The sequence below is a fragment of the Tachyglossus aculeatus genome, chromosome Y3 (genome assembly GCF_015852505.1).
Source record: "Tachyglossus aculeatus isolate mTacAcu1 chromosome Y3, mTacAcu1.pri, whole genome shotgun sequence".
Lineage (NCBI taxonomy): Eukaryota > Metazoa > Chordata > Mammalia > Monotremata > Tachyglossidae > Tachyglossus > Tachyglossus aculeatus.
In genome coordinates this window covers 1,874,053-1,888,643 of record NC_052095.1, presented here as the reverse complement: position 1 = coordinate 1,888,643, position 14,591 = coordinate 1,874,053, and the positions used below count along the sequence as shown (strand labels likewise).

Genomic DNA, 14,591 nt, shown 5'->3' with positions numbered 1-14,591 from the left:
GAGCACTGTACTAAGCGCTTGGGAAGTACAAGTTGGCAACATATAGAGACAGTCCCTACCCAACAGTGGGCTCACAGTCTAAAAGGGGGAGACAGAGAACAAAACCAAACATACTAACAAAATTAAGTAAATAGAATAGATATGTACAAGTAAAATAAATAAATAAATAAATAAATAAATAAATAGAGTAACAAATATGTACAAACATATATACATATATACAGGTGCAGTGGGGAAGGGAATGAGGTAAGATGGGGGGGATGGAGAGGGGAATGAGGGGGAGAGGAAGGTAGGGGCTCAGTCTGGGAAGGCCTCCTGGAGGAGGTGAGCTCTCAGTAGGGCCTCAGTCTGGGAAGGCCTCCTGGAGGAGGTGAGCTCTCAGTAGGGCCTCGAAGGGAGGAAGAGAGATAGCTTGGCATATGGGCAGAGGGAGGGCATTCCAGGCCCGGGGGATGCCGTGGGCCGGGGGTCGATGGCGGGACAGGCGAGAACGGGTTACGGTGAGGAGATTAGCGGCAGAGGAGTGGAGGGTGCGGGGTGGGCTGTAGAAGGAGAGAAGGGAGGTGAGGTCGGAGGGGGCGAAGTGGTGGAGAACCTTGAAGCCCAGGGTGAGGAGTTTCTGCCTGATGCGCGGATTCATTGGTAGCCACTGGAGATTTTTGAGGAGGGGAGTGACATGCCCAGAGCGTTTCTGGACAAAGACAATCCGGGCAGCAGCATGAAGTGTGGATTGAAGTGGGGAGAGACACGAGGATGGGAGATCAGAGAGAAGGCTGATGCAGTAGTCCAGACGGGATAGGATGAGAGCTTGAACGAGAAGGGTAGCGGTGTGGATGGAGAGGAAAGGGCGGATCTTGGCAATGTTGCGGAGCTGAGACCGGCAGCTTTTGGTGACAGCTTGGATGTGAGGGGTGAATAGTCTGCTGCATAGGGTTAGGGCACGGGCCTGGGAGTCACAAGGTTTGCTGCCATTTGTCTGCTGCATATGGTTAGGACATGGGCCTGGGAGTCACAAGGCTTGCTGCCATTTGTCTGCTGCGTGGGGTTAGGGTACGGGCCTGGGAGTCACAGGGTTTGCTGCCATTTGTCTGCTGCATGACCTTGGGCGAGTCACTCAACTCCTCTTGATTGATTGATTGATAATCAAATCGGGACCGGGCTTGTTAGGCGATCCCCGGACCCGCATCCGTTCTCCGAAACGGAGAACGCCAGCCCGGAAAACTTGGCTCGCGCCCCCCTCAGGGGAGCACGGCGGCCGCCCGCCGTTCATTCAGCCGTATTTATTGAGCGCCGACTGGGCGCCGAGCGCTGTGCTGAGCTCCAGGGAAGTCCGAGTGGGCCGGGAGCGAGCACTGACCTCCTGCCTCCCTGTTAACAGCCTGAGTGGGGCCTCCCCGTTCCTCGGGGACACGAAGCAGGAGACGTTAGCCAACGTGTCCGCCATCACCTACGAGTTCGAGGACGAGTTCTTCAATGGCACCAGCGCCCTGGCCAAAGATTTCATCAGGAGGCTGCTCGTCAAGGATCCCAAGAGGGTCGGCATCTGGGGTCATTCATTCGATCGTATTTATTGAGCGCTTACTGTGTGCAGAGCACTGGACTAAGTGCTTGGAAGTACAAGTGGGTCAGGCGGGAGGCGGCTCCCCCAGCCTCGGGACGCCTGGCGTTGGGGGGCGACGGGTCAGCGAAGCTCCAGGGGGACGCTGGGTGGGCTGACCGGAGGAGAAATCCAGGGGGAGACGCTTGAATAATAATAATAATAGTAATAATAACAATAACGGCATTGGTTATGCGCTTACTATGTGCGAGAAGTCGAGAGAACTGCGTCTAGTATGCCTGCCCCCTCATTCACTCATTCAGTCGTATGACTGAACGTTGCCAACTTGTAATAATAATAGTAGTAATAATAATAATAGCATTTGTTAATAATAATAACAACAATAATAATAATAATAATAATAGCATTTGTTAAGCGCTTACTATGAGCAAAGCACTGTTCTAAGCACTGGGGGATACAAGGTGATGAGATTGTCATCATCATCAGCAGTCGTATTTATTGAGCGCTTACTGTTACAAGAACTTGTACTTCCCAAGCGCTTAGTACAGTGCTCTGCACCCAGTAAGCGCTCAATAAATACGACTGATTGATTGATTGCTTAGAGAAGCCGCGTGGCTCGGGTTGTAAAGAGCCCGGGCTCTGGAGTCAGAGGTCATGGGTTCAAATCCCAGCTCCACCAATTGTCAGCTACGTGACTCTGGGCGAGTCACCTCACTTCTGTGGGCCTCAGTTACCTCATCTGGAAAATGGGGATTAAGACTGTAAGCCCTCCGTGGGACAACCTAATCACCTTGTACCTTCCCCATAAATGCCATTATTATTATTATCATTATTATTATCATTACTTATTGAGCGCTTACTATGTCCTGCGCTCGTGGGAAAGTACAGTGCAGCAATAGAGAGCGACGATCCCTGCCCATGACGAGCTCACCGTCTGGAGCCGGGGAGATGGACCTCGACACGAGTAATAATAATAATCCTGATAACGGCATGTATTAAGCACTTACGACGTGCCAAGCACTGTTCTAAGTGCTGGGGTAAATACAGAGAAGCAGCGTGGCTCAGAGGAAAGAGCCCAGGCTTTGGAGTCAGAGGTCATGGGTTTGAATCCCGGCTCCGCCGATTGTCATCTGGGTGACTTTGGGCAGGTCACTTCACTTCTCTGGGCCTCAGTTACCTCATCTGGAAAATGGGGATTGACTGTGACCCCCCTGTGGGACAACCTGATCACCTTGTAACCTCCCCAGCGCTTAGAACAGTGCTTTGTACATAGTAAGCGCTTAATAAATGCCATTATTATTATTATTATTATTATTGTTATTATTACAAGAAACAGCGTGGCAGCCCGGGCTTGAGAGCCAGAGGTCATGGGTTCGAATCCCAGCTCCGCCACGTCTGCTGTGTGACCTTGGGCAAGTCACTTAACTTCTCTGAGCCTCGGTGACCTCATCTGGATAATGGGGATGAAGACTGTGAGCCCCACGTGGGACAACCTGATCACCTCGTATCCCCCCAGCGCTTAGAACAGTGCTTTGCACATAGTAAGCGCTTAATAAATGCCATCATTATCATTATTATTATTAGAACAGTGCTTGGCCCATAGTAAGTGCTTAACAAATGCCACCATTATTATCGTTACGAGGTGATCAAGGCGTCCCACGTGGGGTTCAATCTCAATCCCCATTTTACAGCTGAGGTAACTGAGGCCCAGAGAAGCAAAGTGACTTGCCCAAGGTCGCACAGCAGACAGGTGGCGGAGGCGGGATTAGAACCCACGACCTCCGACTCCCAAGCCTGGGCTCCTGCCACCAGGCCAATGTGCTTAGCACAGTGCTTGATGCCTAATGAAGCAGCATGGCTCAGTGGAAAGAGCCCGGGCTTTGGAGTCCGAGGTCATGGGTTCAAATCCCGGCTCCTCCAACCGCCAGCTGTGTGACTTTGGGTAAGTCACTTCACTTCTCTGGGCCTCAGTTACCTCTTCAGTAAAATGGGGATTAAAACTGTGAGCCCGCCCCCCCCCCCCCGCGAGGGACAACCTGATCACCTTGTAACCTCCCCAGCGCTTAGAACAGTGCTTGCACATGGTAAGCGCTTAACAAATACCATCATCATCATTATTATTATTAAGTGCTTAATAAATACCATTATTAGTAGTATTATTGTTACTATTACTAGTATGAGAAGCAGCAGGGTGGCTTAGTGGAAACAGCCCTGTCTGGGAGTCAGAGGACCTGGGTTCTTGTCTGCTCTGTGACCTTGGGTGAGTCCCTTCACTTCTCTGTGCCTCAGTGTCCTCATCTGTCAAATGGGGATTCAAACCTGATCCCTCCTAGATAGACCGTGAGCCCTACGTGGGACAGGGATTGTGTCCAACCTGATTATTGATTCTATTTATTTTATTTTGTTAATATGTTTTGTTTTGTTGTCCGTCTCCCCCTTCTAGACTGTGAGCCCACTGCTGGGTAGGGACTGTCTCTATATGTTGCCAACTTGGACTTCCCAAGCGCTTAGTCCAGTGCTCTGCACACAGTAAGCGCTCAATTAATACGATTGAATGAATGAATGCATGAGTAAATACAATTGAATGAATGAAATCTACCCCAGCGCTTAGTTCAGTGCTTGGCCCAGAGTAGGTGCCTACCAAACATTCACTCATTCATTCCGGTGTATTTATTGAGTGCTTACTGTGTGCAGAGCACTGTAGTAAGCACTTGGGAAGTCCAAGTCGGCAACATCTAGAGACGGTCCTTACCAAACGACGGGCTCGCGGTCTAGAAAGGGGAGACAGGCAACAAAACAAAACATGTGGACGGGTGTCAAGTCTCCCCTTTCTAGACTGTGAGCCCGCTGTTGGGTAGGGACCGTCTCTAGATGTTGCCGACTTGGACTTCCCAAGTGCTTAGTACAGTGCTCTGCACACCGTAAGCGTTCAATAAATACTATTGAATGAATGAATGAAGTCGTCAGAACAAATAGAAATAAAACATCGTTTTTATCGTTGTTGCTGTTGATGATGTGCTTAGCCCAGTTTTGTCATCTAGTAAAGGGCTCAGATCCTTATTAACGTGCTTCTCTTCTAGACCATAAGCTCCCTGTGGGCAGGAAATAATAATGAATAATAATAATAATAATAATAATAATAATAATGATGGCATTTGTTATAATGAATAATAATAATAATAATGATGATGATGGCATTTGTTAAGCACTTACTATGTGCAAAGCATCATTCTAAGCGCTGCAGGGGATACAGGGTGATCAGGTTGTCCCGCGGGGTGGCTCCCAGTCTTCAACCCCATTTTCCAGATGAGGTCACTGAGACCCAGAGAAGTGAAGTGACTTGCCCGAGGTCACACAGCTGACAATTGGCAGAGCTGGGATTAGAACCCACGACCTCTGACTCCCAAGCCTGGGCTCTTTCCACAGAGTCACGCTGCTTCTCCACCACCCCTGCTTTATCCGACTGTCCTCAGTAGGCACCATCGATGGATCGGTGGCTTAATAAATAATAATAATAATAATAATAGTAATAATAATAATAATGGCATTTATTAAGCGCTTACTATGTGCAAAGCACTGTTCTAAGCGCTAGGGAGGTTACAAGGTGATCAGGTTGTCCCATGGGGGGCTCACAGTCTTCATCCCCATTTTGCAAATGAGATAACTGAGGCATAGAGAAGTGAAGTGACTTGCCCAAAGTCACACAGCTGGCAATTGGCGGAGCCTGGATTTGAACTCATGACCTCTGACTCCAAAGCCCGGGCTCTTTCCACTGAGCCACGCTGCGTGGGTGAAGCAGCGTGGCTCAGTGGGTAGAGCCGGGGCTTATGAGTCAGAGGACCTGGGTTCTAATCCCGGCTCTGCCACTCGTCTGCCGTGCGACCTTGAAGCCGCTTAACTTCTCCGGGCCTCAGTTCCCTCATCTGTAAAATGGGGATTTAAGACCGAGTCCCGTGTGGGACGACCTGATTACCTCGTATCTACTCCAGTGCTTATAACAGTGCTTGGCACATAGTAAGCGCTTAACAAATACAATTATTATCATTATTATTATTATATTAGGGACCAGGCCTGAACATGGCAATCTCGTACGGACCCCAGCGCTGAGCACAGCGGTTGAGCACGTACTAAACCGCCTGTTCATCGTGATAACAACAGCAGTTCGCAAGCGTTTTCTCGTTGGGCATTCTACGAACGGACCTCCACGTGAGATCTGTGACGTTTTCGCATCCGGTCCATTTCCCTTCGCAAATCTCTGAGTTTTGAAAACCATTTTCTTTTCCCAAAGGAAGAGAATGACAATCCAAGATAGTTTGCAGCATCCCTGGGTCAAGGTAAACCCTGCCCCCTTCGCGTCGAATCTCTCTGCTTTCAAAAGAATGAGAAGCAGCGAGGCTCAGTGGAAAGAGCCCGGGCTTTGGAGTCCGAGGTCATGGGTTCGAATCCCGGCTCCACCAATTGTCAGCTGGGTGGCTTTGGGCGAGTCACTTCACTTCTCTGGGCCTCAGTTCCCTCATCTGTAAAATGGGGATTAAGACTGTGAGCCCCCTGGGGGACAACCTCATCACCTCGTAAGCTCCCCAGCGCTTGGAACAGTGCTTTGCACATAGCAAGCGCTTAATAAATGCCATCATTATCATTGTTATTATTATAAAAGAAAAAAAAATCGCCCCAGCGCCGTTGTTTGGGGAGGGGACCACGGAAGGCTGACGGGAAGAAACCAAAAGTTCTTACTCTATAACTCCGAATAGAGTATCAAAGAAACCCCCAGTGAGTCACGGCTCAGTGGACCTGGGATTTCACCGGCTGTTTCACACCCAAGATTTTCCTTTTTCTCTCCACCGCCCCTTCGGAGTCTTTCTCGCCACCAAACTCTCGCTCCCGTCCTGCCTCTGGCCTGGAACGCCCTCCCTCCTCGTATCCGCCTTATTCGCTTCCCCGCCTAAGCCCCCCTTTCCTCTTCTCCCACTCCCTTCTGCGTCACCCTGACATGCTCCTTTTCACCACCACCCCCGTCCCAGCCCGAAACCACTTACGTCCACATCCCTCATTTACTTCTCTAATGTCTACCTAATAACAGTTAGACTTCTAGACTGTGAGCCCACTGTTGGGTAGGACCGTCTCTATATGTTGCCAACTTGGACTTCCCAAGCGCTCTGCACCCAGGAAGCACTCAATAAATACAATTGATTGATTGGGTAATAATAATAATAATAATGATGGCCATTTATTAAGCGCTTACTATGTGCAAAGCACTGGTCTAAGCGCTGGGGAGGTTACAATGTCATCAGGTTGTCCCACGGGGGGCTCACAGTCTTCACGCTGCGAGAAGCAGCGTGGCTCAGTGGAAAGCGCCCGGGCTTTGGAGTCCGAGGTCATGGGTTCAAATCCCGGCTCCGCCAATTGTAAGCTGGGTGACTCTGGGTGAGTCACTTCACTTGTCTGGGCCTCAGTTCCCTTATCTGTAAAATGGGGATGAAGACCGTGACCCTGCCGGGAACAACCTGATCACCCCGTAACCTCCCCGGTGCTTAGAATGGTGCTTTGCACATAGTAAGCGCTTAATAAATCAATCAATCGTATTTCAATCAATCAATCGTATTTATTGAGCGCTTACTATGTGCAGAGCACTGTACTAAGCGCTTGGGAAGTACAAATTGGCAACATATAGAGACAGTCCCTACCCAACAGTGGGCTCACAGTCTAAAAGGGGGAGACAGAGAACAGAACCAAACATACCAACAGAATAAAATAAATAGGATAGAAATGTACAAGTAAAATAAATAAATAAATAAATAAATAAATAGAGTAATAAATATGTACAACCATATATACATATATCCAGCTGCTGTGGGGAAGGAAAGGAGGTAAGATGGGGGGATGGAGAGGGGGACGAGGGGGAGAGGAAGGAAGGGGCTCAGTCTGGGAAGGCCTCCTGGAGGAGGTGAGCTCTCAGCAGGGCCTTGAAGGGAGGAAGAGAGCTAGCTTGGCGGAGGGGCAGAGGGAGGGCATTCCAGGCCCGGGGGATGACGTGGGCCGGGGGTCGACGGCGGGACAGGCGAGAACGAGGTACAGTGAGGAGATTAGCAGTGGAGGAGCGGAGGTTGCGGGCTGGGCAGTAGAAGGAGAGAAGGGAGGTGAGGTAGGAGGGGGCGAGGTGATGGAGAGCCTTGAAGCCCAGGGTGAGGAGTTTCTGCCTGATGCACAGATTGATTGGTAGCCACTGGAGATTTTTGAGGAGGGGAGTAATATGTCCAGAGCGTTTCTGGACAAAGATAATCCGGGCAGCAGCATGAAGTATGGATTGAAGTGGAGAGAGACACGAGGATGGGAGATCAGAGAGAAGGCTGGTGCAGTAGTCCAGACGGGATAGGATGAGAGCTTGAATGAGCAGGGTGGCAGTTTGGATGGAGAGGAAAGGGCGGATCTTGGCAATGTTGCGGAGCTGAGACCGGCAGGTTTTGGTGACGGCTTGGATGTGAGGGGTGAATGAGAGAGCGGAGTCGAGGATGACACCAAGGTTGCGGGCTTGTGAGACGGGAAGGATGGTAGTGCCGTCAACAGAGATGGGAAAGTCAGGGAGAGGACAAGGTTTGGGAGGGAAGACAAGGAGCTCAGTCTTCGACATGTTGAGCTTTAGGTGGTGGGAGGACATCCAGATGGAGATGTCCTGAAGGCAGGAGGAGATGCGAGCCTGGAGGGAGGGGGAGAGAGCAGGGGCAGAGATGTAGATCTGGGTGTCATCAGCGTAGAGATGATAGTTGAAGCCGTGGGAGTGAATGAGGTCACCAAGGGAGTGAGTGTAGATTGAGAACAGAAGGGGACCAAGCACTGAACCTTGGGGAACCCCCACAGTAAGAGGATGGGAGGGGGAGGAGGAGCCTGCAAAAGAGACAGAGAAAGAACGACCGGAGAGATAAGAGGAGAACCAGGAGAGGACGGAGTCTGTGAAGCCAAGGTCAGACAGCGTGTTGAGGAGAAGGGGGTGGTCCACAGTGTCAAAGGCAGCTGAGAGGTCGAGGAGGATTAGGACAGAATATGAGCCGTTGGATTTGGCAAGCAGGAGGTCATTGGTGACCTTTGAGAGGGCAGTTTCCGTGGAATGAAGGGGACGGAAGCCAGACTGGAGGGGGTCGAGGAGAGAGTTGTTGTTGAGGAATTCTAGGCAGCGCGTGTAGACAATTCACTCAAGGAGTTTGGAAAGGAATGGTAGGAGGGATATGGGACGATAACTAGAAGGTGAGGTGGGGTCAAGAGAGGGTTTTTTTTAGGATGGGAGAGACATGGGCATGTTTGAAGGCAGAGGGGAAGGAACCAGTGGAGAGTGAGCGGTTGAAGATGGAAGTTAAGGAGGGGAGAAGGGATGGAGCGAGAGATTTCATAAGATGAGAGGGAATGGGGTCAGAAGCACAGGTGGCCGGAGTAGCACTTGAGAGGAGGGAGGAGAGTTCCTCTGAGGATACCGCTGGGAAGGATGGGAGAATAGCAGAGAGTGTTGAGAGCCGGGGGGTTGGAGAAAGGGGGGAAGAGACTTTGGGGAGGTCGGACCTGATGGATTTAATTTTGTCAGTGAAGTAGGAGGCCAGATCGTTGGGGGTGAGGGAAGGAGGAGGGGGAGGAACCGGGGGCCTGAGAAGGGAGTTGAATGTACGGAAGAGCTGGCGGGGGTGATGGGCATGGGTGTCAATAAGGGAGGAGAAATAGTTTTGTCTGGCAGAAGAGAGGGCTGAGTTAAGGCAGGAAAGGATAAACTTGAAGTGAACGAGGTTGGCATGGTGTTTAGACTTTCGCCAGCAGCGCTCGGCAGCTCGAGCATAAGCGCGAAGGAGGCGGACAGTGGCAGTGATCCAGGGCTGTGGGTTAGTGGTGCGAGAGCGGCGAAGGGAAAGGGGAGCGAGTGAGTCTAGCTGAGTAGAAAGGGTAGAGTTGAGAGCAGTAATCTGATCATCAATGCCATTATTTGGACTTTATTTGGACATCATGCCATTATTATTATCCCCATTTTCCAGATGAGGTCACTGAGGCCCAGAGAAGTGAAGTGACTCTCCCAGAGTCACCCAGCTGACAAGTGGCAGAGCCGGGATTGGAACCCGTGACCTCTGACTCCAGAGCCCGGGCTCTTTCCCCTGAGTCACGCTGCTTCCCTATCTAGACTGTCAGCCGGTTGCGAGCAGCGAACGTGTCTGGTTATCATTCTGTCGTCCTCTCCCGAGCCCCGCGTACGGCACTTTGTTCATGAGAAGCGCTCAATAGATACGATTAAACGAATCGTTGAATCTGTCTCCTAGCCTAAAGACACCCAACAGGAGCTGAGCAGGAAGGCGTCAGCCGTCAACATGGAGAAGTTCAAAAAGTTCGCTGCCCGGAAGGAGTGGAAAGTAAGTTCATTCGATCATATTTATTCATTCATTCAATCGCATTTATTGAGCGCTTACTGTGCGCAGAGCACTGGACTAAGCACTTGGGAAGTCCAAGTCGGCAACATCTAGAGACGGCCCCTCCCCAACAGCGGGCTCACAATCTAGAAGTCCTTCGAGAACTTCGGTCAAGAGCGTTTAGCGACTGCCGACCTCGAGCCACCTGTCTGGACGCTTGGGAGAGGACCAGAGAGTTTAGTGGACACCGTCCCCGCCCTAAGGGAGGTGCGACAGTCTACCGTAGGCGCAGCACTGTGCTGAGAGCTAGGAAGAGGACACAAGAGTTTACTAGACACCGCTCCATGCGGCACGTTGCCGATTTGTACTTCCCAAGCGCTTAGTACCAGTCCTGGAGATGGGATGTCTGGGGAGAAGGGATTTTCAGGGTCGTCCCTTCCGTGGGGGAAATCCAGCCCGCTGGTGGCTTTTCTGCCATCGGGGATCTTGCAGGGGAGCCCCGAATCAATCAATCAATCAATCAATCAATCATATTTATTGAGTGCTTACTGTGTGCGGAGCACTGTACTATGCTTCTACAGTCTAGAAGGGGGAGACAGAGAACAAAACAAACCAAATTAACAAAATAAAATAATTAGAATAAATACGTACAAATAAAATAAATAAATAAATAGAGTAATAAATCCGTACAAATATATATACATATATACAGGCATTCTATTCATATATTCTAGACGGCGAGCCCACTGTTGGGTAGGGACCGTCTGTATATGTTGCCAACTTGTACTTCCCAAGCACTTAGTACAGTTCTCTGCACACAGTAAGCACTCCGTAAATACGACTGAATGAATGAATGATATAGAGAGGGTCCCTACCCAACAGCAGGCTCACAGTCTAGAAGGGGGAGACAGAGAACAAAACAAAACATATTAACGAAATAAAATAAATAGAATAAATATGTACAAATAAAATAAATAAATAAATAGAGTAATAAATACGTACAAACATATATACATATATACAGGTGCCGTGGGGAGGGGAAGGAGGTAAGGTGGGAGGTAACCCATGACCTTCCCAAGTGCTTAGTACAGTGCTCTGCACACAGTAAGCGCTCAATAAATATGATTGAATGAATGAATGAATGATATAGAGACGGTCCCTACCCAACAGCGGCGGGCTCACGGTCTAGAAGGGGGAGACGGACGACAAAACCAAACATGCGGACGGGTGTCGAGTCGTCAGAGCAAATCGAATTAAAGCTAGAGGCACATCATTAACAAAATAAATAGTCAATATGGACAAGTAAAATAGAGTGACAAATCTGTACCAACGTATATCCAGGTGCTGTGGGGAGGGGATGGAGGTAAAGCGGGGATGATGGGGAGGAGGAGGAGAGGAAGAAGGGGGCTCAATGTGGGAAGGCCTCCTGGAGGAGGTGAGCTCTCAGTAGGGATTTGAAGGGAGGAAGAGAGCTTAATTGGCGGATGTGCGGAGGGAGCGCACTGTGGGCCGGGGGTAGACGGCGGCCCAGTGAATCACTTCACTTCTCTGGGCCTCAGTTACCACACCTGTAAAATGCAGATTGAGACTCCGAGCCCCACACGGGACTGTGTCCAGCCCGATTTGCTCGTAGCCACCCCAGCGCTTAGCACGGTGCCTGGCACATAGCAAGTGCTTCACAGGTACCGCAATTATTGGTGTTGTCATTCTGAGATGGAGCCTCAGTTTACTAACCAGCCGAAAGGGGCCTCAGGCCAGAGGTCAGCCGCGGGGCCGGAGGTGCAGCCCCCCGCACCGTCTCCCCAACGCCTTCCGCCGGCCTCAGGGGGTGGGATTTTCGGGAAGCTTCTGTTCCGAGGAGAACACGGAGCGCAGCCCGCGGGATCGCAATTTTCTTTGAATGCATCTAAAAGCAGCTTTTCTTCGTGGGAGGGCTCCGTCTCTTGTTTCTATTGCTGCTGCTGCTGCTGCTGCTGCAGAAGGGAGCAATCAGAAGCTCCCCCCGGCCTGCTCCCTCCTCCCTCCCTTCATTCATTCATTCATTCATTCATTCATTCATTCATTCATTCATTCATTCATTGAATCGTATTTATTGAGCGCTTACTGTGTGCAGAGCACAGGACTAAGCGCTTGGGAAGTACAAGTTGGCAACGTATAGAGACGGTCCCTACCCACTTCCCCTCCTCTCCTCTCCATCTCATGGAACGAGCAGAGGTTTGGGAATCAGAGGTCATGGGTTCTAATTCCGCCTCCTCCACTCGTCAGCTGGGTGACTTTGGGCAAGTCGCTTCACTTCCCTGGGCCTCAGTGACCTCATCTGGAAAATGGGGATGAAGACTGGGAGCCCCTTGTGGGAAAACTTGATTACCTTGTATCCCCCCAGTGCTTAGAAGAGTGCTTGGCACATAGCATGTAATAATAATAATAATAATAATAACGGTATTTATTAAGCGCTTGCTATGTGCCAAGCACTGTTCTAATGATAATAGTAATAATAATAATGGCATTTGTTAAGAGCTGACTTTGTGCCAAGCATTGTTCTAAGTGCTGGGGAGGATACAGGGTGATCACGTTGTCCCATGTGGGGCTCACAGTCATCCCCATTTTCCAGAAGAGGGAACTGAGGCTCAGAGAAGTGAAGTGACTTGTCCGAGGTCACACAGCAGACGTCACACAGCAGACGTGTGGCGGAGCTGGGATTAGAACCCACGACCTCTGGCTCCCAAGCCCGGGCTCTTTCCACTGAGCCACGCTGCACTTCATTCATTCATTCAGTCATATTTATTGAGCACTTACTGTGTGCAGAGCACTGTACTAAGCTCTTGGGAAGTACAAGTGGGCAACATATAGAGAAGGTCCCTACCCGACGGCGGGCTCACTTGTCAGCTGTGTGACTCTGGGCAAGTCACTTCACCTCTCTGGGCCACAGTTACCTCCTCTGGAAAATGGGGATGAAGACTGTGAGCCCCACAGGGGACGACCTGATGTCCTTGTTCCCCCCAGCGCTTACAACAGTGCTTGGCACATAGTAAGCACTTAACTAATGCCGTTATTATTATTATTATTATTATCATCATCATCATCATCATCATCATCTCCTCCCTCCCCTTCTCCACCTCCTCCCTCCACTGTCAGCTGGTTGTGAGCAGGGAACATATCTACCAGCTCTGTGGGATTGTCAATCAATCAATCAATCAATCAATTGTATTTATTGAGCGCTTACTGTATGCAGAGCACTGGACTAAGCGCTTGGGAAGTACAAGTTGGGAGATTGTCCTCTCCCGAGCGCTTAGTCCAGTGCTCTGCACACGGTAAGCACTCAGTCGATCTCCTCGACTGACTGGTTGTTGTACCGTCCTCCGCCAAGCACTCAGCCCAGCGCTCTGAGCGTGGTAAGCGCTCAGTAAAGAACCTGGAGGGGTGGATGGATGGATGGTTGGAGGGGTAGGTGGTTGGGTGGATGAGCGGAAGGATGGAGGGAGGGAGGGATGGATGGCTGTTTTGGCGGATGAAGCAGTGTGGCTCAGTGGAAAGAGCCCGGGCTTGGGAGTCAGCGGTCCTGGGTTCGAATCCCAGCTCCGCCACTTGTCAGCTGTGTGACCTTGGGCGAGGCATTTCACTTCTCTGGGCCTCAGTTCCCTCATCTGTACAAGGGGGACGAAGACTGTGAGCCCCACGTGGGACAACCTTGATCACCTTGTATCCCCCCCACCAGTGCTTAGAACAGTGCTTGGCACATAGTAAGTGCTTAACAAATACCACCATTATTACTATTGTTGTTATTATTATTATTATTATTCTTATTATGGATGAGTGTGTGAATAGAGGGATGGATGAGTGGGTGGATGGAGGGTTGGATGGCGAGTTGGATGAGTGGAGGGATCCCCCTCTCCATCCCCCCCGCCTTACCTCCTTCCCCTCCCCACAGCACCTGTATATATGTACATATGTTTGTATGTATTTATTACTCTATTTATTTATGTCTTTTATTTGTATGTATTTATTCTATTTATTTTATTTTGTTAATATGTTTTGTTTTGTTCTCTGTCTCCCCCTTCTAGACTGTGAGCCCGCTGTTGGGTAGGGACCATCTCTGTATGTTGCCAACTTGTACTTCCCAAGTGCTTAGTACAGTGCTCTGCACACAGTAAGCACTCAATAAATACGATTGAATGAATGAATGAATGAGTGGAGGGATGGAGGGATGGGTGGGTGAGTGAATGGAGGGATGTATGAGTGAATGGTTGGATGGGGGATGGATGAGTGGATGGATGGATGGATGGGGCGATGAAGGGATGGATGGGTGGATGAGTGGATGGAGGGATCAATCAATCAATCGTATTTATTGAGCGCTTACTGTGTGCAGAGCACCGTACTAAGCGCTTGGGAAGTACAAGTTGGCAACGTATAGAGACAGTCCCTATCCAACAGTGGGCGGGATGGATGGGTGGAAGGATGGATGAGTGGATGGATGGGTGGACGAGTGGATCGAGGGCTGGATGGGTGGAGGAATGGGTGGGAGGGAGGGATGGATGGGTGGGTGGATGAATGGAGGGATGGATGAGTGGATGGATGGAGGGATTGATGGCTGTGTTGGCGGATGGATGGAGGACTGGATGGACGGACGGACGGACGGACAGATGGATTGACGAACGGAC

At 50.2% G+C, this 14,591-nt stretch overlaps 1 protein-coding gene across 1 annotated transcript in view; it reads left to right on the top strand.

The window, feature by feature from the left end:
• Positions 1-14,591, top strand: part of LOC119946714 (death-associated protein kinase 1-like) — a 79,654-nt gene that overhangs the window by 15,106 nt on the left and 49,957 nt on the right. The window contains exons 3-5 of the mRNA XM_038768128.1: positions 1,379-1,535; positions 5,851-5,892; positions 9,847-9,936. Of these exons, the coding sequence (XP_038624056.1) occupies positions 1,379-1,535; positions 5,851-5,892; positions 9,847-9,936 (289 nt within the window). The remainder of the gene's footprint in view (positions 1-1,378; positions 1,536-5,850; positions 5,893-9,846; positions 9,937-14,591) is intronic.